Below are 27,890 nucleotides of genomic sequence, written 5' to 3'. Positions count from 1 at the left end.
TTTATCTTCTACTGCCCTTATTGCTTAGCTGTGTTTTTTATATTATATACTTTTAATTTTTTATATAATTACATTTTTCTGCTGTTAGTGAATGTGGGTGTGATGTCTATGCTACTGAGACCTTGAATTTCCCCTTGGGGATCAATAAAGTATCTATCTATCTAAAGGTTTGAGGAAGGGCAGAAGAGAAATCATGATCAAAACAAAAGATGTGGAAATAGGAGAATCATCAAGACACAGGAAGAGTGTAGGGGAAAGGAAGGGCAGGAACATATTGATGGCCAGGGTCCACATGTAGAGTATAAAGTTACGATTAGCTCACGTGGGCCCGAGGGGCAGCAGCGTTTGATGTCGACGGCGCTCACCTCCATGGCGGACATTCCAGAGCTTCATCTGCGCAGCATCTGTGATCCCAGAAATGTCCACCTGAGACTGGTCACTCTCTCACACACGCACACACTGATATGCACAGACAGGTCCAACTTGGCCCCATAAATGTTGAAAGGAACTATGGTTTGCATCTGTAAGTTTGCAAATTGCGAGACTATGAATTACAAGAGTTCCTCGATTAATTAATAAACAGGGTTGAAACTCAACACACACACACATTTTAACTGTAGTATACCTTGATGAGCATTCTAATGGGCTTTTGCTTAAAGAGGGAAACTGTATGACCATCAGACCCTAAACGAAATAAAAGACTAAAACTAAAAAGCTTTGAAGTAAAAATACTTTTGTATTCATCAGTAGGCCTGTACTCTGCTGGAAAGTAAAAATTAACTCATAAAGAACATCAAATACTAGACCACACTAAACTGACCTGTAGCCCAGAAACAAGACTAGTTTGAGACTTTGAAAATAGGTCCCCTTAACTTTCAGCTTTATAGTAAACTGCACGTGAACATATCATTAGCATCAACAAACAGCCGAGACGTCACATCCTTTGAAAGGTATCCATTTTTATTGTTTAATTGGTATTTCTGAAAATGCCAACCCAACCTACAGCATACAATTGTAAGGGTGTCCTTCCGCTCTGGGTCAGTAAGCAGTGCAGTCAGCTTAAATTTCACTTGGGGGGGGGGGGGGGGGGGGGGCACAGCATCTTCTTCTCAGGAATGGCAGGAGAGGTTGGGTGAGGGGGAGATATGGTGAAGAGATCAACCTTTTTTTATTTACCTTTTTTCAATGTCAGAAAAAAACAAAAACAAATGCAATCTTTGCCTTTTCTGCGCCAGAATTACTCCCAAGCACTTAAGTTAAATGCAGTAAATCATAAATAGAGCATAACTTAGAAGCCATGGTCTCACCACACCAGCCCGTTACTCTCACTCCCTTGAAAAAATATAGAACAGAAGGGGGTAGCTTTTCAGAACACCCGTGAGTGACGCGAAGGAGGAACAGACGAGTGTGTTCAAGGAGCAGTCCTGGAGACTCATCCCAAAGACCTCTCCTCCCCTAGACGTACCCTATAGACGTGCGCAGCGGACTGCAGATATGTAAAACAACATGAGTGGATCACCTAAGTGTTTGTTTAAGAGGAAAATATAGCCTCTTTGATTTTCTTTTTGGATTCATTAGAGTACATTTATAAATTTTTTATATATTTTTTTTTTTTTCAATTTTCAAGTGCTTCAAAAAGCAGTCCAAGAACACTTGTTTTTAGTGGGTATGGATATTTCACACTAGTATAGTGCTGGAATGATGTTTTGGAGGTGTTCTGCTGTTTCTCTTCCTTAGGTGGGGAAAACCTTAGGAAGAAGAAAAACAAACTGTCTAAACTCTCCTCAATTTCCTTTGATCCCTCCACAGCCCCAACTCTTACAAGTACTGTGCACCATCGGCCAACTAGAGAGGATGATATTTCTGACCTCTCTCTGACGGCATACTAATGCAGGCTCTGTAGAGGGCCAAACGGTGAAATGGAAGCACATTCTCCCGCAACTCCCTCACCGCACGCAACACGCACTCTTCAGATTGCTTGGGGCTCGATAAAGAGGGAGAGATAATGAGAGGGAGGGGAAAGAAGTCAGAAATTGCGGATAGGGGGAAGAGAGAGTGAGCCAAGTCCAGTTGGAAGGGGAAAAAAAAAATACTGTCTTGAATAGGACAGGTTCAAACCTAAAAGAGTAGGGCAACTTTGGAATGCAAATCCTTGCACACTTCCGTTCCATAAAGGTGAACAAGAGGTGAAAGAAAAGTGGGTCCACCAACCTCTACAATGAATCCAAATTATACAGCCAAAGTATCATGATTTATACCATACTGCAAGTTGTATCAGAAAGCAGGTCCACCTTACTTTCTCAAAAAGCCTGAGTCTTAGGTTCAGCTGTGTTATAATACATGTCCTGTGTGGAGGCTATTTGGACAGTGATGATTTCTGACCTTTGCTTCATCTCCTCTGAGAGCCAGTACACTAACCTTTCTATCTCTGTTTTTTGGAAGTCAGAGGAGTAAAGCCAAAAATCTAATTCTGTACCAGAAACTTCTGTGGCCCTAAGTGCCCAAAAAAAAAGTCAAGATTCAGACAAATGCGCAGAGACACACTTTTGGATTTCAAACCAAACCCTGGGTAAACCTGTCGTCAACCAGTAAACGTGACTGTTCAACATCCACACAGATGTTTAAATGGTTAACTTTATCCATTCCAATTGTAATCCATTAGGCTAAAAGGAGTCATGGCAAGGACTGATTCGTATGCTGTATGCACAACAGTAAAGCTGGAGGGGCTGGCAGGTTGGGTTGATGGTGAATGTTTGGCCGTTGGGTTGGGTGAGTATGATACTCAGTGTGGCCCGAGTGGAACTGTTACAGAATGCATCTCGTTTCTGTGTGGTTCATGGTGTGTGGGGAAAAATAAAATAGAAATCAATTCTCCTTCAAGTCCAGAATCCCACTGCAAGTTCACTAAGAAAATATTAAGTACTGGTTTCAATATCTCGCATGTAACTATTACACCGTACAAGAGAAGGAAAGGAAGGCAAAAACAAATGACACGAAAAAGAAAGCGCCGCATCAAGTTAAATTAACAGTGTCATTCCTGAAACTCATATGTACACAAATCAGAGAGAGCTAGCGATTGGACCGATTTGAGTCATAGTCCAGATTCAGGAGGTTTTTGATGTTCTGATGCTCAAAAGAGCAAGGTGGCAGGTAGGGATGGGGGGGGGGGGGGGGGGATAATGCGGGGCTAGGGGTTAGCGAGACAGCCTCACCAAGGTGCTTTACCTAAAAACATCCCTGCTGAACTGCAAGAGCTATGCATACACAATCATTTGTTTTTTTTTTTGTTTTTTTTTGTTTGTTGTTGAAGTGATCAAACACTGCACAGTGACGCTGCTTGTTGCCCCCGTTGGCCGTCTGGACTGGGTATTGCCGCAGTTGCCACGCACCCCTCAACGATGTCCGTGAGATGGAGGGGGTGTATGTGTGGCTGTGAAGGGGGCAAAGGGAGGAGGTTAAGGGGGAAAGTGGGGACCAAGGGCGAGAGCCAGAGAGTGAGAAAAGGGGGGGAAAGAAAAAAGTGAGAAAGAGGGGGAGAAAGAAAGAGAAAGAGAGAGAGAAAGAAAGAAAAGGGGAGAGAGAGGGAGAGGGGGAGACAGAGGGAGAAAGAGAAGGAGAGAGATGGAGGAAGCGGCCCAATCTGGCGCCTGATCCCAGGCGCCGACACAGTCGGCAGCGCGGTGAGGACGGGATGTCGGTGCCCTCCCCCTGGTGGCGGGGAGGCCTAACTGCGGGGCAGGCTGCACATCTCGCACAGCTCGGTGCCCGGCTGGTTCATGAAGGTGCAGTGCAGGCAAGACCACATGGACGAGGACGAGGCCGGCGCCGACGGACCGCCCATGGCATAGTCGCTCAGAGACTCCGCTTGCTGCCCACCCACAGTGCCTAAAACACACACACACACACACACACACTTTAGGAAACCTCTATATCAAACTGAATATAAGACACACTAATAATGCAAAGATAAATAGACCTATACACCTTTCCCTATTCTCTGCCCCAAGACCTTAACACAGTCACATACCAATGGTCTTCGTTGGACAAACACCAAAGTAAAGCCAAAGTTCACAAGAGTATTACATTTGTAATATGCACACATTACAATACTTAGCACACATTACAACAATCTGCAGTCTGCAGATTCTTGTCATTCAGGTCTGATTGAAGTGTAGGCCTTCTGTTACGCTTGACGGGCTTTCAAGACATATTTACCCACAATGCATCAACAACCAGGTCAAGCAGTCATGTCCCAATAACGTTATACTCTGAATAGCATTTTTGACCATAGATGTGATTAAAAGTAGGCCTACCATTCACCTTCACAGGTCTTAAAACAGACTGGTTCAGACTAAGGTTGTGGAGGGTCATGAAAACATGTATAAGACTGCAGAAGAACTCACTACAGAGCTGCTCGATGGTGGCCCACTGTTCAGACTTCTTCCATGTCAGTGCCAGCTCCTCGTTGGAGGTCTTCACAGCGTCCAGCAGGAGACCGATGCTGTCCTGTTAAAACACAAGAACACACAGAGATAAGAGGGGAGGGGAAGGGCGTGCAAAAAGGATGGTAGTCTTCATTAGACATGGCGAGAATGACAATATTTAGTCTTGGAAGTCGAGAAGATTCAGGATTTCTTTTAATGTCGCATCTCATTATAGAGGTGTATGTTTTGGCTCCTCAACACTGCCAGGAGAGATCATGAGGTCACGTTGCCTAGGCACGTAGAGCAACATCTCTGAACGTGTACAATTGCCGACGACAACACCAACACAATTGGTTAAGTATAAATCCCCATGTGGTTGTGTGCATTATGCAGCTGGATAAATAAGTTGTTATATGTTATTATAGATTATTACATGGCTCTTCAGAGTACTGCAGAGAGTTCCATTCACATGAATGGGCCTTCCCAACATCCGGAGGTCTGTTAAATGAGCGCTTCCTATTGCAACGGAATTTCATTGAAAGTGAAAGTCAGCTAGTACGGAACACCTGAAACTGTCAAGTTCTATCTGTGTGGCGAACTATTTATTTTGTCAGCGGAAGCCACGAAACGGTAGCAAAATCATTTTTAAAGACCTATTGTGTTAAGTTTCTTTTCTCGTTTTGGCAAGTAGCCGTATAATAAGCGGGATAATGTATTGTCCGCCGGTAATTATCAGAAAATAAGTCCCTTCAGGTCGAAGCAAAATTCCTCCGCTGCGCATTGGGGTTCTGTTCTCCCTGTCGGGACTTATTTTCCTGATAATTACCAGCGGACAATACATTATCCCTTACGTGAAGCTACGGCGGCCGGTGCCTAACCCTTCAGCCATCTATGCTTGACATCGATTACACAGTAAAACAGTGTACAACACACGCTGAACCCAGAACTCTGATCCTCTAAGATGGCTCACGCCTGGCCACCATCTGAACTTCAGGAGGGAGCTCTTGGTTGGGCCTCTTAACAGTGACAACGGGGGTAAAAAAAACTGTTACGCAATGCTTCAGGCTTCCTCGATAACACCCCTCATCAGAAACAACAACACATGTTCACGTTCTGGAAGGCCTACGAGGTTGGGGATGTTTTTGTAGATGTTTTTGTAGATGACCGTAACTAATGTGGGGTTAGATGCTGAGGGGCACTCTGTGCAAAGGTTTGAAATAAAAGAGCTGGCCACCGAGGAGAGCTGACCAGATGCCTGTGGGGCTCCCCGTTTTCCACAACAGGGAACATATGGCAACGTTGCATTCCTTTCATGGTGGGATGAGAAAAAGGAAAAGGCAATTTTACCTAGAGCACATTTTATACACGAAGGCAATTCAATGTACATGCATGTAGATGTAAACTCACCCGTAAGGGCATGACTTCGTTAGTCACCAGGAAGAGAAGAAGGTGGAAATCGGAGATGATGTCCAAGAATGACGAGGCAGAGCACTGAGAGAGGTATGTCGCCAAGCTGTGGAAGTCCTGCAGTCACACACACACACTTCATTTTAATATGGGCTATGAAAAACAGATTGCTTTGTAATCAGACATGCATACAACATCAACACTAATCAGATACAGATGCACATTCAACAGCTTTGTTTTTCAATGCCTACATAGCAGAGTGAGCATGACCACTTCAATACCTGCCAAAAACCCAGCTATTAGACAAACAACTGAGGAGAAAGCCCTACAAAAGCCAAAGACTTTAAGATCATAGCTTGGACTTTACCAAACAAACTTATGATATGTATGCTATGCTAGAAAAATACAATGATTCAATAACATCTGGAAAAAAAATGTATTCATCTGTTGATTGTTAAAACTAAACTTTAATACCACCAGCTCAGTGAAAACATTTTTATATAGCTTTCTCCAATGGTAACCTCTCATACTGAAGTGCTAATGGCTCTGTATGGAGCACGTCTTTGAGAAGCTGCCAGTGTATTGTGTGCGTCCTGTGCTAGACGTACCTGTGTCTCTCCCAAGGCCTCTCGGTTCTCTCTGGGGAAACGATGCGTGGAGGAGAACGTGTACTGTGGGTCCTTGGGGAAGGTGGTGGTGATCTGGGGTCAAAGGTCAAAAGGCAGGGAGATTAGGCCTGCTGGCATATCTTCACTTGTACCATTTCACTAATCTCTTATTACACTGCACCTTCACATGGTATGTTTTATTGGTTTAAATGCCTTAAGAACTTAAGCCTGGTAACTACACTCATAACAAAGGCTAGGGATTTGATGTCGCCCAAACCAAAGTCCCTGAACACTATGATTCATTGTAAGTGAATGGTCCACAAATGCATAGATTGTGTTACGTCCAAACTATTGATTCAAAATGGCCATTTCATTTATTACAAAGAGAAACAGTATATAAATGGACTGCCACTGGCTAATGCTACCATAGAGTGAATGGAGTAAGTCATTGACGTGGCCAAGTCCCCCAGTTTGTTTTTGGCAGGAATGGCGCGAGGCCTGGCGATTTATTGCACTCTGGCACCAAACCAAGCTGTGTCCTGCCAAAAGATGACCGGGCCTTTCATAACTGGCATCTAGTGGCCCTTCTGGGCAGACCCGTTCATGCCCAGAGCGAATTCCTCAATGAGAACAAACAAAAAGTACCGCTGTCTTTTCAGTCACATGGGATTTGTGGCCCTGTCCAAACGCACTTGTGTCCGCATGTTCCAAAGCTTTTCTTAAAGAGAACAAATACCTTTGGGCATGCCACAGTCAAAATTGCTGCATTCAAGCACAAGGTCAAATAGGAACAGAAAACATGTTGACAGTTTCTATTCCGGGGGCTATGGCAACCAAATCAACAAGCGTGCAATCAATGAAGGCTGCATTTGTTTGTGTATGAATGGAACTTGTACAGGTACAGGTGAACAGGTGTGGAGAAGAAGGACGCCATGAGGGACTACTCTTCACCCTCAAATCAGCATCTTCCAAAGGATATTTCTTACTGTACTTCACATCTATTGTCGTGTATTTAATTTCTATGTTCTGTTGTTCAGTTGTTTACTCACAACATGTGGCATTTACTCACGTCTATGATCAAGTACTCCACAGGTAGGGGACGGGCTAAATATGTGATGTCGTTGCCAAACTTGTCTTTGTCCTGTGGGGAGACACAATAATAAAAGAAAGAAGCAGTTCAGACACAGATCAGGAGGATAGGCCAGAGAGACAGGGGAGCTTAAAGCTCTTTGGCAGTCATTCACACACAGCCAGCCACAGGTGTTCTTTGGAGCCAAGAGTGCAGTGAAGCAGATGATGATGAACTGGGAACACTGTGTGTGTCTGTCTGTCTGTGTGTCTGTCTGTGTGTCTGTCTGTGTGTCTGTCTGTGTGTCTGTCTGTGTGTCTGTCTGTGTGTCTGTCTGTGTGTCTGTCTACAGGGGGGACCTCACAAGGAGATCTAAGAACACTTTGTGGTGCCTGTCACTTGTCAATGGTTTCGGTCACTTGGAAAAAGCAACTGGGCCTAAGGGCCAGACTCAGCAGTGATGACAGGATAAGGTGAAAAGAGAAGAGCTGCATCAAGTCTTTCAGAAGAGCATGATCACTACCAATGCAAAAACTAGGTCAAGTGTGTTTCCATTCATACATTTCAAGAAAATGAGACGAGAGACTGAATTTGGTATCAAAAATGTAAATCTGAGTCTGTTGATTTTGGGATACAATGACAATTCTGTGCCGACATTCAAGTAAACTCATGGGGGGGCGCTGTGGCGCAGCAGCGTCCATACCATACACGGGTCCGAGTGCCCAGGGGGACCCAGGTTCGAGTCCGACCTGCGGTCATGTCCCGCCCCCCCCCCCCCATCTCTCTCTCCTATTCACTTTCTGTCTGTCTTCACTGTCCCATCATAATAAAGGCAAAAAGCCCAAAAAATATACTTAAAAAAAAAAAAAAAAAAAAAGTGAACTCATTACTCTGCCTTTGGTGTATGAGTATATGTTTATATACCTACATCACACATCATGCCCTTTGAAGACTACTCTTTGATGTGAATCAATGTGTGTCGTCTGTGTGTGTGTGTGTGTGTGTGTGTGAGGACGTACCTTATAGAAGACGTCAGGCACGTACTGCTCGGTGCTGGACTCTTTGGCGTAGCCGAGCTCGGGCGCGTCTCGGCAGGGCAGTAGGCACTCGTCGCGCACCAGGGCCTGGCACTGGTTGGACACCTGGTAGCCCTCAAAGTGCACCTGGTTATCTGGGCCCCCTGAGACAGCAGCACACGCACAGGGCCACGGGTCAGTGAGGCGAACGAGGGGATAACAGCAAGCTCGTCATAGGGTTCTCCATCCAGGGAACACACATGCTCATATTTTTTTCCACTAGCTACCTGTGCCCCAAATGCACTGTAAAAAAAAGCGGTCTCTGCCCTGGTTCCAAAAACGGCAAAAAAAACAACTTGGTCCAATATAAACATAAACTGTTCCAGCCAATAACCGACGAAATGAGCGTTTAGGAGAGTTTCGATAGCACGGGATGGAGGGGGAGGGAGTAGCGAGCTAGCTCTCTGTTTTGTTTGAACATCAAGAGAAGTGACGTTACCCAACATCGCTTAGAGCACCTTTAAGCTGGAACAGGGAGGCTACACAGTATCTGCTGCAGCAATTAGCTTCCACTATGATCAATGGAACTGGCTACACCAGACGTGACGGTGGTGCATTCTTTGAAAATAATTAGTATTTTTGCTCTTCGCGCGGACGGAGCATTTCACTTGCGGACCCGGTGTAGCTCTGGCCCAAGGCCGCTAATTGATTTTAGACCAGCTTGGGGGCCCTGTTAGGCACTATGGGACTAAGCAGAGGCCTCAAGGGGCAATTGGACGCATAGTGAGGACGTAACAGTGGGAGAGTTCATTTACCTGTGGCTACTACTGTGAAAAACTTGGAGCCAAAATGGCCGTCGGGGGAGAGCCGGCAGGCGTTGGGTTGTTGGTTCTGGAAGTTTCCGGCTGTGATGCACTCCTCAGCGCTCAGGAAGTACGAGTCCTAAAGAGGAAGGCCACATCATTCCATTAGACTACACACACTGATTGAAAAAAGTCCCCAGAAAATGACACTTTCTCTGAACGTGAAGTTGTGCACACAATTACACCTAGTAGCAGTATCAAGAACAGTGGCTATGTTCCAATTTGCATACTTCTGTGCTTCAATACACAAGTTGTGCACTCTTATTAGGCATTGTAAGTACAGAAGTATGCAAATTGGAACACAGCCAGTATCAGACAATTATGCTTAGTGACAGTATGAAGAACGTACTTTATTCCTGGTGTAGCGTACTGTGCCTTTTCTAGTGTCCTCAGACAGAAGGTCTGTAAAGATCCAGCCCACCTGAGTGAAAGAAGACGGGCACCAGTTACAGACTACAGCACTTGTCACATGGAACACATTCATCATTGCACATGGACTGTAGATCTGATGAATCCATCACCACCACTACCATTCATACTAACTTGACGTGCTGATGAACGAAGCTAACGGAAGTAGCAAGGAGAGTGTCCAGGGTGCATGGTCACGGTCACGCCTGTTCTCAAACACACACACACACACACACACACACACACACACACACACACAGATTTGCGAAAACCAGGAGTGAAGAGAAGGGAAAGCAACACAGACACAGACACAGACACACACACACACACACACACAAAAACACATGCTCACTCTCCAACATGTAGGCATATGGTGGCCATTTAGACTTCATGTGGAGTGTGGAGAGGAAAGCGCTTGGGGAATGCAGTTATTGATTAGTGCTGCTGGGGGAAGTGCTGGGGGTGTTGGGGCTTCACCCATAGCTGTCAGCTATGATCACTGGGAATAGAAATATACAAATAATCCTGGAGGCACAAACACACACACACACACACACACACACACACACACAGCCAAAGCTGCCGGGCGGATTTCCTTCATGACAAGCAGAAACTGACAGGGGCGCCTACTCAACAAACAGACGGTGATGGTGGCGTATGTGTGTGAGTGAGAAACATGAAACCCTTGGGTAAACTAACAGCTGGGTTTTCATGTAAGGCTGCTTGACACGGGTATCCTGACAATGAAGCCTGGGTGTTTGAAAGGCCAACCCTTGTTAAGCTGATTGTGTCCATAGAGAAAAGCTCTAGAACAATCCAGAGCTCCAGGGCAGAAACATTGATGGTATGACCCATAGCTGCAATACACATACATTTGCAGTGTCATTCCAGAACGCAATAACACGAAACATTCATGTTAAACAAGATGATACCATTCTTTTTGGGAAATGAGGTAATTTGCCGTCCCAGAGTTAGATGAGAGGACGCATACTGTACACCATTAGCCTAGCTTAGCAAACTCACTGGAAGTGGTTTAGACCATATAGCTAACCTAAAGCTGAAAATGTATTTTCCACAAAAATGGTGTGTTCCTTTAGGAGCTCTCTCATCATTAAGTTAATTGCTGACTTAAAACGTGGTGGTTCTGGTTATGTCATCTCCGTCTGGGTCTGTAGAGCCTGACACACTACATGGACCATACCTTGCGTAGGCCCAGCTTGGCAGCGATCTCCTCCACGGCGGCGGCTTTGGGGTCCTCCATCAGCTCCAGGCTGTTCTGGGTGCCGATCTAGACAAAATGGAGGTGGTGAATAAGTATCAACACAATATACTGTAACTACGCCAAACAATGAGGTCCATGGTCAGCCAGAGAACCACTAGAAAGCATCCACTCATTTATGGCCCCTTATTAACTGACCACAAGTAGAACCTACAGTGCACTTTGCTTTCATTAACATGAAGCCATCACCATCTAGTGTTACAAATATGCTACCACAGATAAAACATGCATCTGTAGAGAAACTTGAACAGTCAGATATGTATTTGCCTTAAAGAAACAAACAGCTTAATCATGTTGTCTGGGGGAGCTGTGGTACAAGTGGCAAGGTCTGTACCACATTTGGGTCCAAGTGCCCACAGGGATCCGGGTTCGAACCCCTGGTCATTTCCCGATCCCTCTCTCGCTATCTCTCCCACCACTCAATTACTGTCACTCTTCAGTGTCCTATCCAATAATGCCCCCCCCCCAATAAAACCCTTTGTCGTTCCTTGCTTTCTACCCCTCACTTGTGGGGCCTTGCATTAAAATGAAGCCATTGCAATCTATTATTACAAATATGCTGCTACAGACAGAAGCATACATTTGTGGGGAAGCTGATCATATATTTATTTGCCTTAAAGAACCAAACCACTTAATTATGTTGTTGATAAGCAACATTTCCCCCTTTACAGTCTTGGCTCCTTGCTCTCCTTCGCTCACCTGTGGGGGCTCGTAGATGGCGGCCACCTCGGCGCGGATGCCCAGCGGGATGTCCTTGTGCTCCGTGTACCTGCCGTACAGGTAGCCCATGCGCTGGCTGCCGGTCTTCCTCCAGAAGTCCAGGAAGCGGTCGGCGACGGTGTGGTTCTCAAACATGATGTTGTCCACATGTCTGTATTTCTGTAAAACAGCGCAATGACAAAAGATGAGAGGACCCGAAACAATTTACACAGGCAGCTCAGGACTGACTATGTGAGTGTTGATGATTAGACTGTTTGACTGGAAGTCTCAAACAAAAACAGTCACCACACAGTTAACTACAATAGCAACAAAGTATATTTTGCTTCCATTTAAAAATATAAATCAAGTACAGTGACACATGTTAACGTAGGAATGACAGACATCCATCCCTGTGATTTAAGGTTATAATGGGTGAGAAAAGATCAGAATCAAAATATCAGCATACATGACATGACGACTGGCTTAAAGTAATATGTCAACTTGATCATCCAAATGTTCACATTTAAAAGGGCCGTTCACACAAAGAATGATAACTATGACAATAACGGCAAATGAGTAACTTAAATAACTTTATCTAATATGACTATGTCCATGCATAAACGATACTGACATGAAGAATGATATCGCCAGTGTCACTTTTTAGTTATTGTTTCAGTTAGCTTTCTTGGTGTGAACGGCCCTTATGGCTGCCGGCAATTTTTTCCAAGCAAAGTCAGTCTGACACAGTACTGGATCAGTGAATGAGGTTTCCAGAGCCCTTACTTGTCTGTTGAGCGTAATGGCACTGGGTTGGCATTTAGTGCAGATGCCCTCGGGCCAGGGCGGGTGCCCCTCGCAGCCTGACTTAATCTTACAGCTTATGTTCTCCAGTGCCACAAATTTGCCCCTGTGGAACAAGAGGAGAAAGGCATTGGCATCTCAGCACACAGAAAGCACCCAGGACGTTTGACTATAGCTGTCTGCTTCTGGTAATGGTTTATGCATCATCATCCATAACCATATACTACTGGTCTACTGCCATTTAGCAGCAAAGACTAGCGGTTAGTGAGTTCAATATAAATTTGCAATAACATCCATGTCAAGCTCTCAAGCAAATCCAACAGCAGCAGTGAGTATCTCAGCTATAATTCATAGAGTTATAATGCATAGACAGACAGTTTATTAATAATTGCTCAGCTGCAAAGTGGAGTGGAAGAATGTAACAGAGGTTGCTTTAGGACAACTCCCCCAAATATGCACACCCTGTGGCTGAGTCTGAGCACTTAACAATCAGCACAAGCATTGCACAAATCGGCCTCAGTGGACCATCTCAGTGGAGACTGCAAATGTGGGCCACTGACACTGACACTCCCCCTGAGGAGTGGCCCCTGCTGGTTTTCAAGAGAACGTGGGGTCGCGGCGAGGGCCGGCTGGTCGGCACTCACTTATCAGCGCCTCCAGTGAGTTTGCGGATGTAGGCGTGGAATGACATGTGCTTGACCGGCGGGTCCAAGTGATTCAGGTAGTCCTCGTCAAAAGGCTGAGAGAGAGAGAGAGAGAAAGAAAATATTCACTGCTCTGTTGTTGACTGAGGCAGAGGTACAGGACTCAGATACACACTGATGATGACCAGTGAGCTTACCTCTAGTGGTACGCAGTGCACACATTTGCCCATTTGACCGTGCCGACAGCTGAAAGGACATAGAACAGACATTGTTAACAACAGGATTTTAAAAGGACAAAACAAGATAAGACTACGGGAAAAAGAAATGATGAGATAGAGCAGAGGTGGGCGACTTTTTTCTCTCCAGGGGGCCAACGTGACTTCCAAAAAGTAAGCCTCGGTCCACAAATTTGACGACTGATTGAAAGACAAACAGCATGTTGCACACAGATACACAGAGCCACTCACAGCTGTGGGTCCCTGTTGCGGTAGATCTTCCCCTCCTGTTTGGCCAAGAACTGGTCGATTTCGTCCTCGGGGAACTGTGACGATGAGTGTGAACGCGACATGGACGAGAAGGAGGATGAGAAGGCGGATGAGGATGAGGAGGAGGAAGAGGATGATGATGCTGCTGCTGCTGACGTGGAGGGGAGGGAAGAGGATGAGTGCGGCGTGGCCACGTCCATCACCTCGCTGGACGTGCCCGGGGAGGACGAGGGGTAGAGGAAGAGCATGTCGCCATGTCTACAGAGAGAAGGAGAGAGAAAGAGAGAGAAGAGAGAGAGAAAGAGAGAGATGGATAGAGTTAGATTGCCAATATGAAATTAACAAAAATAAAACACTTGAAAATAACAACACAAACAAATACACAGACATGGGTATACATAGACTCAAATAAACTCAAACTCACTTGATCTTGAGGAGACTGAGGGCTTTGTTTTGGGATAGGATCTCCTCAGTCTTGTTGCGATTCAGGTATATGGAGAAACCATTGGAATTAAAGCCAAACTCTTTGGCCACCTACAGTAAAGGAGATAGAGTGCACACGCACACACACACACATTCAGTCATTTGACCAACACCTTAATCCCTAAGTGACATTAAACTACCCATTACCCAAACTACTCATCAACCCTTGTCTCCTCTGGCAGTCTCAAGACATCACCTTGATCACTTTAGGCTCACTAGGCTTACTTATCTACAAGTCAAGCTACAGGAGCTCTTTATCATATAGGCAGCATAACGTGTGCCAGCTCTCTGCAACACTGTGCGAGTCGGCATCAGCTTCCATCAGCATCGCACCCGGTACCGGCAGACCGGTACACAGCCACAGACGGATACACAGCCACAGACGGATACACAGCCACAGACAGATACACAGCCACAGACAGATACACAGCCAGGTACACAGCCAGGTACACAGCCACAGACTGATACACAGCCACAGACCGGTACACAGACTGTCTGGCTGGCTGGCTCTGTTGAAATGTGGCTCGTCTGGTTTTTTAAAATGGAAATGAGCTCAAAAAGTTCAAAGACTCTTCAGAGAGCGAGCGAGTCTGACAACGCTCTGGGAATGGGGGACTGTGAAGGCATCGGTGAATATCAATGACACCTGTAGTGCATACATGTGTGAGTGTGTGTGTGTGTAGAGAGAGAAAGAGCGAGAGGGAGAGAAATCAGGAAAGGCATAATTGAAAGGGAGAGGAGATACTCCTTGGGGAGTGACTGCCGCAGTGCATTGCAGTCTCTCCCAACCCTATGAAACTACACACGGCAATGACCAGGAACTCCAACAACACACGCCACAGCCTGGTGACCCCTCACAGACTATGATCCCTGACCCCTGACAATGACAAGTTAGCATAAAGTTAGCGCTGCAAGCCACTAGCAATCTGGGGGAAAAAACACACTCGACATCGACAATGGAAACAACAGAATAAAAGTGCATCAGCTGGGCAGCATGCTGTGCAGACTTGAGTGGTGCCAGAGTCGATGCAAATCTTGAGAAACAAACCATACATTTTCCAGAACCAGACTTGACAGACTTCTTTTGAAGGTTACACTACCAGAGAGGAGAGGGGGCTCAATTTTGGGAGCCAAAATGTGGTTGCGCGTGTCTGTGCGCCAGATCTTCTAGAGAGCTGAGTATATTACAAATCAGTGCCGCATTTATTTCAGGACAGCAGCTTCTGGGATCCATTTAAAAAAAGCCAGTGTACAAGCAAATCAAACTGACAAGACGCCCTTCAGTCAATCAGGAGCACTAAAAGCAGCCGCTGCTGCACACTGGTCTGGGTCAGTGATGGGCTGAAAAGCATGATGATGGGTTCCCTAATGGCTTTTTTTTGTTTAAGTGATGGCTTAGGCTATTACTAGAACTGACCACTGCAGCAACAAAATGGGTAGGGTTGCATTAAACATCAGCAAGGTACAGGCATGGAGAAGACCATGTGAGTTTCACAAAGAGACTCGGGTCCTTTACCTGAGTGGTCTCTGACTTGTATCCAGCCACGATCGGCACCATGCGGGTCTGCCTGCTATCTGTACAAGCCTTAATGTGAACCAAGTTTAGCTAACAGATGTGGTCAACATGTGGCTCAAACCGGACACAAACCCATGTCCAGTCCACGCCGTGAATGGGTCAGACCCATTCTCAATAGTCAATAGTCTGCATGCTGCTATGTGCGCTGCTGCTCAAATTGTAAGTTGCTGCCCTCACGCTGCGCTCTAGTTCTCAGTCTACGGTAGGGTATAAATCTTTAATGGAGCTGCCGCAGTTTCTGGGCTTTTTAGGACTGTTTACCCTCCATCCATCCCTCCCTCCCACACTGCTTTCTTCCACTCTGATCCACACTGTGAGAGAGCATTAAATTGGTGTGCAGTGCACATCAGTGCATCGCTGCAGGAAACGCCCAGGGAAAGAGAGAGGGGGGGAGAGAGAGAGAAAGACAGAAAGAAAGAAAGAGACAAAGAGAAAGAGAAAAAAAAGAGAGAGAGAGAAAGAAAGAGAGAGAGAGGGAGAGAGAGAAAGAGAGAGGTGTACTGGGGTGTGGTGTGTTGCGCTGCATCAGATTGAATAACACCAGAGTGCTGACAGCAAATGGTGGGCACTCTGGAAGTTGCCATAATGAGGAGTTAACGATCTACATCACCAGGAGAAGTAGTGGGATGCAGGGTTGGAGCTGGCGTGTGTGTGTGTGTGTGTGTGTGTGTGTGTATGTATGTGAGTTTATATGCAAGCAGTGGCTGCAGCACTTGAAAGGGAATCAAACCTGATGAGTTAATAATCTATATCGCAAGGAGACGGGTGGGAGCAGGGTTACAATTGGTCTGTGTGTGTGTATATGTGTGCGTCCTCTTTCCTGGCTGGCTGTATGCTGCAGTGGGGCTATTTATAACGGCCCGCTACCCTCCATCCCCAGTACAGTCTCTTTGAAGCCAGCATGCACACTATGCTTCCTGCTGAGGTCCAAAGAGGGAGTGAGTACCTGCCAGCAGAGGTGTTCTAGAACAGAGCAGGGCAGCAGTCAGAGACCTCTCTCTCTCTCTCTCTCTCTCTCTCTCTCTCTCTCTCTCTCTCTCTCTCTCTCTCTCTCTCTCTCTCTCTCTCTCTCTCTCTCTCTCATCAATAAATCAGCAGTGAGAATCATGCGCAAGGAGAAGCAGGCGGAACTGACTGCAGGAGTGGAGTCGAGTGACAACAACCGAGATGCTGGCGTCTGTGCTGTGTATTGAGCTCAGGATTGTAGCTGACTTAAGCACACATAACCGTAAGGTGAGGTCCTCTGGAGGACCTGTAAACACACCAGTCTTCAGCACCATAAATGTTATTAACAAAAGCAAAATATATAACAATTATGTCTTACATTATGCCAACTGTATTACATATATGCTGTGGCAAAAGCTTCTTGGTAAGATTGTGGAGTCAGATATGACTTTGGTACTTCATGATAGGGATGTACAGCATGTATGGAAATACTGAAATGGGGGGGGTGGAGTCTTACACTTATCATGCACTGGTGTCTGAGGGGGACACAGAGCTGCACAGTGCAGGGCAGTTAGGATGGTGCTAGTCCACCAGGTTCTCTTATATTGTGTTACCTTCTTGAGAAAAGCTGCTGCTGTCTCTCTTTTGGTGGAGGCGATCTTCTTCATTCCATCTGGAGACTGGACGCGGATAATCTGTGTGAGAGTCACACATTTTAATGATTATTTAGTGCTTCAAATGACAAACCACAGAGATTTAGACAACAGAATAATCCAAATAAATTTGTTTTACACCTACTTCAACCCACACTGACTGTCATAAATGTATGTCAATATGCATCAATGAATTAACCCACAACACCGTTCTGGTGGATGACAACTGACAAGCAAAATTCTAATTTCCACTTCATACTATAGGAATAACTATGTGAGTTAAGTTATAGAAAGCTAAAGAATAACACAATAAGGTTGCCGCTAACCTTTCCAATTTTAGATTAGTTCAAAAATCAAGTTGAGATGACGTCTATACACACAGGATTTCTTGCCAATTTAGTAGTTCTATATATCCAATCAACTACAGTATTCTGTATTCAATAATAAGAAGGTTAACGTTAAGCTTGCCAAGTCATCTTGACGTTTCTTCATAGTATGCTACACGAGCTACACAGTAACAAGATACCCATCACATATTCTGTCTGGTGACAATTTCTAACAAACTTAACACTGTCAATATAGCTGTTGCTAATAGCGTTCATATTGACGTTAGCTCTATATATTAGGCATACCTAGCTATTTAAGTTGGCTGGTTTGCTGGGTAACGGTATCTTCCCACAACTACAATTTACCAACCACACAAGCTACAACTTATTTGCACAAAAAGCCCGGTGACACATTATTAGATAACTAAATAGGCCGTCTAAATTAGGTTACCTGGCAAACTACTAGACCACTACTAAGTTACAGGCTAGCTAACGAGCTCTCTCTACAACTGTCAGTGAGTTTTCTTTGTCAACCATGTGTTTTGAAACAGGTCGTGGCTGTATGTGTTGTTGACTCGACAACAAATTTGTACTAAGGAGTTACTAATCATGAAACTCTGACCTGAGTCATGCTTAGACATCCGAATAGCGACTGGCGCATTTCGTTAGCTACTCATAGTTTAGATAGGCCCATAACTAACGTTAGCTGGCTAGTTAGCGAGCTGTCCTAGCTTGCTCCTGCCAAAAAAGGCTAACTAGCCTGCTAGCTCCCCGGCTAAGAATTCTGCTGCCTCATCACTCGAGACACTTGGTTGGCATTACATTTAAGTTAAATGTCATGAAAACATAAAAGCTTATAACTCACAATGTTATCTGCCATATTGACCGGGCTTACTCTCCCGATGTGCTTCTTAATGAGACGAATGGGGCCACTATTTCGGCGTTTGCAGTCTTTGACTTAGCTAACAACAGTCACCGAAATGAAACTCCATCCCACGGCACAAAAATACTAGGTGCTACACTCTTATTGTTCCGTGTATATCAGGTATCGTATCGCACTTGTCTGTTCTACCTGAAACAGTGCATAAGAATAAAATGTTCCGCCATCACATCAACGTTGTCTACATGGTAGTGATTTGGGTAGACATTTCACTAAGATTAAAGTTAAAGTTAGTAATGCATTGAATGCTAATGAAATATTATATTTTTAGATAAAAAAAATAACATTCGTTAAAAAAAAACGTAAAAAAAATAACGTTACATTCGATTATTACTAGCAGAACCAATCCTTGATTACCCTGCTTCAACCCTCTCTGGCAGAACTTAGACAAAAAATGAACCTACAAGAGTATTTCCCTGTTAATGTTTTGTCGTTGTAGTCTACATGTACTTGATATTCCCAATAGAATGAATGATTCAAAATCTATGTTCCATTCATTTAAAATAATTTATTAATTCCCAATGGCAAATATTGTAATATACTAAGGCTATAGCCTAACAATATTTATTTTACACAAGCAACGGTATAGTGCATTCTATAGTAAAATAACAGCATGCCTCAGTCTGCTTTAACCTTGTGTGCCCTGGAGTGAACTTGACCTTGCTCTGATCAGCGCAGAGAGTTATGTTTATGCAATCATCATTGAAGGTTGCTGAGTTTAGTCTGTTCTACAGCCTGTTGGAATGATATGTGCATAGATCTTGAATGAAAAATTGGCACTTTATGTGACCTTGAATTTAGACCACATTCTGTTGAGCATCTAATCAGCTCTAGTGGTGGGTCATGCCATTACTTACAAGCTACCTCATCTATCATGCAAACACTTAATTACATGTGGGGCCTCAAGTAACCTTTCAATCAATTGACCTCATAACTTTGTGGACCCGACTAGAAAATCTAGCCTTTAACTTGACTAATGGCAGCTTTGATGAATAACTATCAAGCTACTTGGGAGATATTGTGCAAACACTCAATTTTATGTAGGACCCCATTTGACCTTGGTCTTTGACCCCATGACCTAAAGGGCCAAATCAGCCCATCTAACATCTTGCTTTGAGTAACTGTGCATGATGTAGACTCCTCAACAGTGATGGGCAGTAACGCGTTAGAAGTAACGTTCTATAATCGAATTACTTTTTTCAAGTAACGAGTAAAGTAAGGGATTACAATTGCAAAAACAGTAATTAGATTACTTTTACTCTCCTGCAAGCAGCCTGCATTACTGTGTTACTAAACCGTGATTTTGCCATAGACAGTAAAATAATTTGGGATTTTGCCATATGGATTTTGTGACACTAACTTGTGACAATGATGTAGGCTATAGCTGCTGATATAGATGTAAACAACAGACACAAGTGTGCAAGACATGGAGTGCAGGAGAGAGCGCGAACATGGAGCATTTAATTCATTGCAGTTCAGACATTAAGAAAAAAACATTAACGCTGTACACTCTTCGTGGGAAGAAAAATGTTGTCTATAGCGAAAAATTCCACCTCTCTGAGCAAGCACCTAGCAAGCCGGCACAGGAATGTGAAACTCATTGAGACACCCCCAGATCCCGACATGACGGCTGCAGCAACAGGTGAAAATAGAGGACGTCGCGGGTTCCCTGTAGCCTACTGGCCCGTTATAACAGGAGCCAGGGCATTATAATATTCTGGCTGCATTCACTGTGATTTGGAAAATGGGCAAAAATATAATGTGGTCTTTGCCTTTTTGTAATGGGGCTGGTGAGTGTTGAAGTCTTCAATAATTCGTTTCCCTTAAACCAGCGTTTCTCTACTGGGTCGCGGAGACATGCCAGGTAGGGCGCGAAAAACAGGAGTTTTTATTTATTTATTTTTTTATCTGTAGCCTAGGCCCAGGTAGCACCCGATGCGCAATGGACGCACTGTGTTATTCATAGGGAAGCGCTCGTGTCAAGGCAGCGTGAGCGCATGTTTGAATCTGCAAGCACGTTCACAAATGAACATTTCTTGAAGCTGGCCTATCTTAGCGATATATTTGGAAAGCTCAATGAGTTAAATCTCCAGTTACAAGCAAAGACAAGCACCTACCTCACCTAGCAGAAAAGATTACTGCATTCACCAAAAAACTTGAGGTATGGGACAGGCGCTGTCTGAGTGAAATCGCTGAAACGTCTGCTTCGGGAGCCACTCTTGTGATCCCATGTATTAAACAGTAGGCCTACATCACATCCCTGCAAAGTTTATTTCAAAAATATTTCCCAACCAGCAGTGCTCAGTATGACTGGATTATGGATCCATTTAATGCAGCATGTTGGTATTTCATTGAATGTATTGTACAATGCTGTAAAATATTGGCCTATGCTTCCTAATATGTTGCTGGAAAACAGAAATATGTGTTTTTAATTTACAATGGCACATTATGTATTTATTTATTATTATATCTGCAGCACCAGCTGATTTTAGCTCTGCTGAAGAGGATATATTTAGAACTTGTCATTATTTCAATACATTTGACAATTTTAAGCTTGACCTACCACTTTCTTAGAGCGATGAGGGACAGGTGGGGCTCGAAAAGGCCCCCTTGATCAAAGTGGGGAATGAAAGAAAAAGTTTGAGAACCACTGCCTTAAACTAAGCATTTACATGAAGCACAGTAGCCTATGCCGATTGAAACACATTCCACTCAGATAAGTGCTACCAGGCTCATATAGGCTATCACTTTTAATTGCAAACAGAAAATGTCTAGCTAGCTGTTTATACCAACTTAATATCATGACTATTGCTAATATAGTGCCAAATGTGGAGTTTGTGGACTATCCATAGGCTTATATTTGAATGGAGCTGATCATTATGAGAGTTGTGTAGATGCTCTTAAAGTGACAGCACCATTTATAAATGAGTTACATGTAAACTGCATCAAATTAGTAGTATTTCTTAAGAAATATTTTAAACTAACAGTTCTGCTTTGGGCACCAAAATAGCCAGCAGTGGCACTGCACACACACAGTTCAAACACATACTTGTCTTGACATTAGAACAGCCTAAATGTGGCATGCAACAGCATTTTCTGTTTTGGTAAATTAATTACTCCTCTCTGCAACTGTTAAAAGATGTAAATGTTAATAGAGACTTTGGTTTTAATATTTTTTTTGCTGTATTTTATTTACATCTATTCAAATGAAGGAGTATACACACCAAAAAGTTAAGATTGAAACTAATAAAACCAAGTTTTAAAAAAGCGTATTCAGGTTGTGTATAGCTAGTGTGTTTTTGTAAAGTAACTAAGTAAAGTAATTAGTAAAGTAACTAATTACTTTTCAAAATAAGTAATCAGTAAAGTAACTAGATTACTTTCTTGGATAAGTAATCAGTAATCAGTAACTAATTACTTTTTCCAAGTAACTTGACCAACACTGCTCCTCAAGTCACCCTTTCTGTCTTAAAGAAGATCTTGAAGACCCAACTCTTTTGAGAGTAGTCTCCTCTCTCGACAAATCTAAGAAACCAACACAACATGCACTTCTCATGCACTTCCTTTCCTCTGTCCTTCTACTTCCTTCTTCTACCTCCTTTTTCTACCACTATCTCCTTCAACTGCTCTTTGACTATTAAGCCTACTTAGATGTCTGCAGTCTCATCATCTGGTGGTAGTATTCATTATAGTAGTATGTATTGCTACCTAAATTGTCTCCCTTGAATTTTATTGGTCATTTTGTAGTTCGAAAATATTCGTTCAAAAAAAATATCAAATATTAACATTCTGTGGAGGGCTGTCATATTCTGGATACTTGACACTTGAACAGCTGTACTCTGCAGTAGTCTTTCTGAGAAGCTTGACAGAAAATTGTTTTTTAAAGAGCAATCTGGAGCCAAGAATGGAGGCCTAGTGCTTTGTAGGTAATGAGTACAATGTATTCAGTTGATCTTTAAATTTCAACACTCCAGCTTTTTTTTTTTTTTTTTACTTCTAACTGTAATAACATACTGTATGTGCACTTTGTGCATCCTCAACAATAAACAACAACAATTTTGTTCTTTTTTTAAATTATTTATTTGATCTCATCCTGTAGAGAACACATGACAGCCATGTTCGATAATGACACAACTATTAATTTCAATCTTTCTGTATAGATCTTATCTCTCCAGCTCTGTCCACATGGTTTACATTAGCTATAACCAGTTGCAAGAGCTCTCTAACACCATGTCAGAAATAAGGATTAAGAGGAGGACCAGGTCACCATTCGTACAGTATTTTATATGAAGTTGTGCAAACCAGCCACAGAATGTTGCATAGTTCTCTCACAATGTAGATGAGAGAGAGTGTCATGTGCACAAGAGGGACAACACTTTGCGATCAGATGATTCTAAACAGTGCACCTGTGATGAACACAATGGTGTGAAATGACATCTACATGACATGAATGAGATGACATGAGATGAGATGACATGAGATGAGATGAGATGACATGGGGAAGTAAAGATCTACAAAGATCTATCATAGAATGAGATGGGCATGAAACGATATGGGCATGAAACACGAATCACAACACAAATGCAAAGAAATCAACTCACACATATATAGTGTACATATATAGTATGAGGCAAACATAAAAACAAAACACTTAGTTTCTTACATGCTTGAGGACTAAGATGTTCAAGGGAAGAAAAAAGACTCATGCAACATCAAAATGGGTGTGGATAATGAATCATATTTTACAATGAGATTTACAAGGGAAATCAAAATGGAACTAAAATTAGTGACAAAAAGAAGATGATGAAGAAGATGATGATGATAATGACTATGATGATGATGACAATGACGATGACAATGACGATGATGATGGCAATGGCAATACTATATATTCAAAGGTAGAATTAAAGTTGAGCAAAAGAAAGATCAAAAAAGGGAAAAAGAGATAGTAACAACTCTAGATAAGTGCAACACAATGGCTATGATGGAGATGGAGATGAACAGTGCACCACAAAGTGTTAAGAGGGCGTCCTCATTGTACTACTGTATTTGTCTTCAAACATCCCCTGCCCAAAAAAGTGAAATCAGCCCCCCCCCCCCCCCCCATAATATGTGCCTTTCCTATAAACAGGAAACCCCACACTACACTCAATGAAAACGGGGGAGAAAAGAATCTGGTGGAGGGTGCATTGACCTCACGGTTCTCACATTCACGCCTCGTCCGCAAGCTTTTGGCCTATCCCTGAGAAAACATCTTTCTGACCATACACTAGGTGACGATTCTGTGGAATGTTCATCTGAGACATGGGGGAAGTGAACAGAAAATGTTAACCTTTAAAGGATTATACTGATGAGGATACAGGGAGAGGGTGAGGGAGGAATTTGATCCATAGTGTCAGAGGCTACACTTGACAATGGTCAGCAGCATGATCTGCGAGCTCTACGGGACTCTGATCGTTTTCTTCAAAATCTTGGCATGGGTGGAAGTGCCTCCGAGGTGGCAACAGAGGCGCCAAGACACATGAAATGAGAAGCCATGCATTTCATGGGTGCATCACTTATTTTAATCTGTTTAAACTCATTTTGAGGCTGCTTGGTTTGCGTATGTTCTGTTCCAGATGAAAAGGAGAGGGGTGGTGGTGGGGGGCGGGGGGGAAGAGAAGGTAACAGAAGTACAGAAAAGAAAAGCCTGCTACAGGAAAAAGGTGAAGAGAGTGGGGTTGGGAGGGTGCTGGGTTGTGCAGCTGCTGTCTACAGATACAGTGCAGAACTGACCGAACAGAACTGACAGATGCAACTCTGAGCCAGATCTGGCCCAGTACAGGGTCGGACCTGTTCCCGAGCAACGGGCTGTCTGGGTTAAAGAGGAAGTGCAGAGACACTACCACTGAGCAGATGTTTGAGTCTGAACAATATCTTGCAGAAAAGGAAAAATGAAACTCATGAAAAGGATAAGAAGATCAGAATGATACTTTTTTGTGCACTATTTTTCTTTGAATTTTTCTATTTTTACAAACGTTACGTTTTGATATAGATATATATTTTTATATAGATAGATGTATGATGAGAGTGTTCCAGTCGGGTTGGAGCCCATGGCCAGGACCATACTGCAAAAGGCCGGTTAGCAGATGGTTTGAAGCACATGGAGGGAATTCTGGGAGTTGGAGTCCTGTTGGCCTTAGATGATACCGTACTTGGCCAGCTCGTCAAGCTCCAAATGGTTGAAGGCTTCCCATGGGCAAATGACAGTGATGTCTGTGGATTGAAACCAAATAGATGAGCTCTCAAATATGCTAGAAAAGGCATAAACAATCGTATTGTAATGCATTTAATTTTTCTTTTCAAAAAAAAATTCTTTCAATCTAATGCATGCCTGAGCAATTGTAAGTTAAAGCTGAATGTTAGTGTATGCTTATTGTAAGGGGAGATCTAATATGAGAAAAAAAAACTGTTGTTTTATGTTTTCAATAAGGCAACCAATGATCATTCACTCACCAGTGCCTAACCCCTCCATTCCGGGGATATCATCTCCAAAGCTGCAAGGCAAAACAAGAGAGAACATTCACATTTAATTTCATATTTTACTCACACTCAAAACAGCACAAGTGTACCTGTATACAGCATAATTACATTCAAATACTGATTTATGACACATTTAAAAGTGTTCTTCTCCTCTATGTACCATTGGCTCCTCTAGTATCAAGTGACAAACTTCCATTAATGTTGCATGTTGATTACAGAGTCAAGTCTGCAACCTCCCCTTTCTTTACTGTAAGAGTTAATGTGCAATGATATTGGTATTAACATCCACACTGTCTATCAACGGTCAGACTTACCCTTGGATGCCCTTCCTTGGGGGCTTGCTCTTGAACTGACGGGTCTGCCTCTGCTTGAACTTGGGTGGTCCCTTGCGGGGTGTGGCAGGGCCCCCGACGACGCGGGTGGGCGGCAGCTTGCCTGGGTCCAGACTCATGGTGAGGGTGCCTTTAGGGGTGCAGGGTTGGGTCTAGTAAAGAGTCACGATGAACCCTTTTGACACTGAGAGAGAACAAATGAGTATAAAATGAGCAAATTCTGTTATGAAGTCCAGTCCAGCATTAAGAGAATTTTTGGTCAATGCTTTTGTGGCCGATACTTCATAGTGCACGGTGCACTGGGGGGAAAAAAGACTGAAGCTCTACTGACCATTGGCAACAGTCACTATTCTTTTTTTTCCATCTAGATAATACTGGAACAAACTTTGCATGTCATGGTTCTCACAATTAAAAAGGTGCATCACTCAAAGGGTCCCCTAAACACCTCATCATCCTTCGTCCAGCTGACCCTGTCATTGCCATTTGCCAATCAACCCAATAATCCTCTTACACATAGAGACACCAGGCACATGTGCAGTCATACTCCATTGTAATTGAATCTCTGTCCACTCTTCTTCAAAGTGGTTGACAATGAGAGTAGGGCTCAGATGACCCAATTTTTTTTTTTTAGTAATCCCATGCAGGCTCAAGTTAATAAGTGCCCAGTGTACTGATGCAGCCAATCCTCTCTGGAGATAATCCAATTAAAGCACAAGGACATGATGAAGAACATGCTGAGGTGGCAGAAAGCCTCCAAGGAGACTAGCGGGAGAGCCCCAACGGGTCTTCCAAAATGTCAATGTTTAGCCAACTCTTAAAGTGCAATTTCTGTTCACAGGGAATAGCCAAATTGGTGGTGACTTGGCCTAATTGCTTTTTGTTCAGTTCCAAATCCAATTAAGTTCAATTTCCTCTGCAAATGTGTTTCAGTTTGAACTATTTACATCACATTTCAATCATTGTTGAACAGTTACGGGAAAAACAATAGCAATTTGGGCAGACAACATAACAAAAACAACAACAATCAGCATTTGCTATACTCTTCTACCGCATCTCATAACAATCTCTTAGTTCTCATACAGATATTCTATTAGCACCATGACCTATTCCAGTCTTCAAGAGAAACCTGAATAGTCCACTCTTAACTCAGCTCAGAGATGTCAAAGCATACCCTGCAGAGAAGACAAACAGTGATGACAGACCAGACTTACCGAGAGTTTGGGTGGCTGGCAGTCTGTAGGCGCCGGAGCACTCTCTTGCTTGCGCTGGTGAAGGTGGCTGGGCTTACTATGGAAACCCACAGTGATGATGGAGTTCTTAAATACTATCTGACCCTCTGTAGATTTGGGAGGGGCCGCCTACCGCCCCTAATCCTATATGGGTTATGGGAGGGGTGGGGTGGAGGGGACAGAGGGAATGATACAGGAAGGGAAACAACAGCTCTAGAAAAGTCAATATCAGGGTTTTAAATTCAAAACAAAAGCTCTTCCTTCACAACACACTTCAGAGATTAATGTTTTCTGTAGTAGGCAGAAATAAAATAAACCACTGGCACAAGTATGACATACTATCAGTGAAATGATTAACTTAACCTACAATATTGAGGTTACTATTTCGCTTGCAGGTTATTAGGCTGGAAGCAATATTATTGATATTTTATTGATATTTTTTACTGTACCGTAAATTGCCCCCTCAAATGTGACTCTAAACATTTTACTTATTTTACTTATATTTATTTTATCCCAGTGCTATTCTGATAATATACTTTGTTTACAAACAGAACAGACTTTGTTTACATGATGAAGGGGCAGGGACAAGATTAGTCTGACCAGTTGAGATTTTACGCTATGTGGTACATTTCAACTGTGTTAAGAATGCAAATTCCAAGTCATACAACATACAAAATGCTAAGTTTTATATTGAAAGAGGGTATACAAAGAGGCAGGAATTTTCAAGAATGATCTATACATACTCTGGGAATTATGATTACATAAATAGATTATTAAAATATGTCACAGATTATTGCAAGATATTCCAGAACAATTTCTCGAACAATTGCACTGATAATACTATTATAGTATTATCAGGTAAATAAAGAAACTGCCCATCTGGAAACTGCCAATCTCTCTCTCTCTTTCTGTCTTTCATAACAATTGTTACGCAATGGCCTCATCATCTCCATCTGGTAACGAGGTTACACCCTCAGTAAACACCGTCAGAGATTGATTAAATGCCATGTAATCCACCTATAGCAATAACTGCTTATGCAGGATGCTCTACCACTCAGTGCTCAGAGTCTGGATTAGTGCCACCACCCTCTGGTGCTCCCCAGCTTCATACATCTTCGCCTCTTCCTCCTTTGAGCTCTCAAAACAGTGCAGCATCCTGGCCTGGTACATGGCTCACTGAC

At 43.4% G+C, this 27,890-nt stretch overlaps 2 protein-coding genes across 3 annotated transcripts; both read right to left on the bottom strand.

Annotated features, from left to right (window-relative positions):
• Positions 1-939: 939 nt before the first annotated feature.
• On the bottom strand, positions 940-18,709 carry nploc4 (NPL4 homolog, ubiquitin recognition factor). Of its 2 annotated transcripts, XR_006027014.1 has the most exons (18): positions 18,552-18,709; positions 17,322-17,402; positions 14,128-14,237; positions 13,686-13,961; positions 13,416-13,464; positions 13,219-13,313; positions 12,557-12,680; positions 11,774-11,953; positions 10,997-11,083; positions 9,737-9,808; positions 9,340-9,466; positions 8,528-8,688; positions 7,509-7,580; positions 6,440-6,532; positions 5,832-5,948; positions 4,404-4,506; positions 2,565-3,885; positions 940-2,418 (listed from the first exon to the last, which is right to left on the bottom strand). XR_006027014.1 is itself a non-coding variant. In XM_042082020.1 (17 exons), the coding sequence occupies exons 1-17, from the start codon at positions 18,564-18,566 to the stop codon at positions 3,725-3,727; spliced, it is 1,923 nt and encodes a 640-aa protein (XP_041937954.1). In that variant the 5' UTR covers positions 18,567-18,709; the 3' UTR covers positions 940-3,724. The 2 variants fall into 2 exon arrangements, 1 of the variants encoding a protein (XP_041937954.1); XM_042082020.1 differs by having other exon boundaries at positions 940-3,885.
• A 4,015-nt stretch (positions 18,710-22,724) lies between these two features.
• pde6gb (phosphodiesterase 6G, cGMP-specific, rod, gamma, paralog b) lies at positions 22,725-26,842 on the bottom strand. The gene is made up of 4 exons (XM_042082056.1): positions 26,692-26,842; positions 25,463-25,664; positions 25,122-25,162; positions 22,725-24,881 (listed from the first exon to the last, which is right to left on the bottom strand). The coding sequence occupies exons 2-4, from the start codon at positions 25,597-25,599 to the stop codon at positions 24,805-24,807; spliced, it is 255 nt and encodes an 84-aa protein (XP_041937990.1). The 5' UTR covers positions 25,600-25,664; positions 26,692-26,842; the 3' UTR covers positions 22,725-24,804.
• Positions 26,843-27,890: the final 1,048 nt, after the last annotated feature.

Source organism: Alosa sapidissima, chromosome 24 (assembly GCF_018492685.1).
Source record: "Alosa sapidissima isolate fAloSap1 chromosome 24, fAloSap1.pri, whole genome shotgun sequence".
In the NCBI taxonomy this organism is placed as follows: Eukaryota; Metazoa; Chordata; class Actinopteri; order Clupeiformes; family Clupeidae; genus Alosa; species Alosa sapidissima.
This window is presented reverse-complemented; position numbering and strand designations above follow the sequence as displayed.

Coding starts and splice junctions, on each gene's coding strand:
- pde6gb (XM_042082056.1), bottom strand. CDS start 25,599: ATGAGTCTGGACCCAGGCAAGCTGCCGCCCACCCGCGTCGTCGGGGGC. Junction 25,163..25,462: donor CCAAGGAAGGGCATCCAAGG/GTAAGTCTGACC, acceptor TTTGCCTTGCAG/CTTTGGAGATGATATCCCCG. Junction 24,882..25,121: donor AATGGAGGGGTTAGGCACTG/GTGAGTGAATGA, acceptor TTCAATCCACAG/ACATCACTGTCATTTGCCCA.
- nploc4 (XM_042082020.1), bottom strand. Junction 13,314..13,415: donor TGCACTGCGTACCACTAGAG/GTAAGCTCACTG, acceptor TCTCTCTCTCAG/CCTTTTGACGAGGACTACCT. Junction 3,886..4,403: donor CACCATCGAGCAGCTCTGTA/GTGAGTTCTTCT, acceptor TGTGTGTTTTAG/GCACTGTGGGTGGGCAGCAA.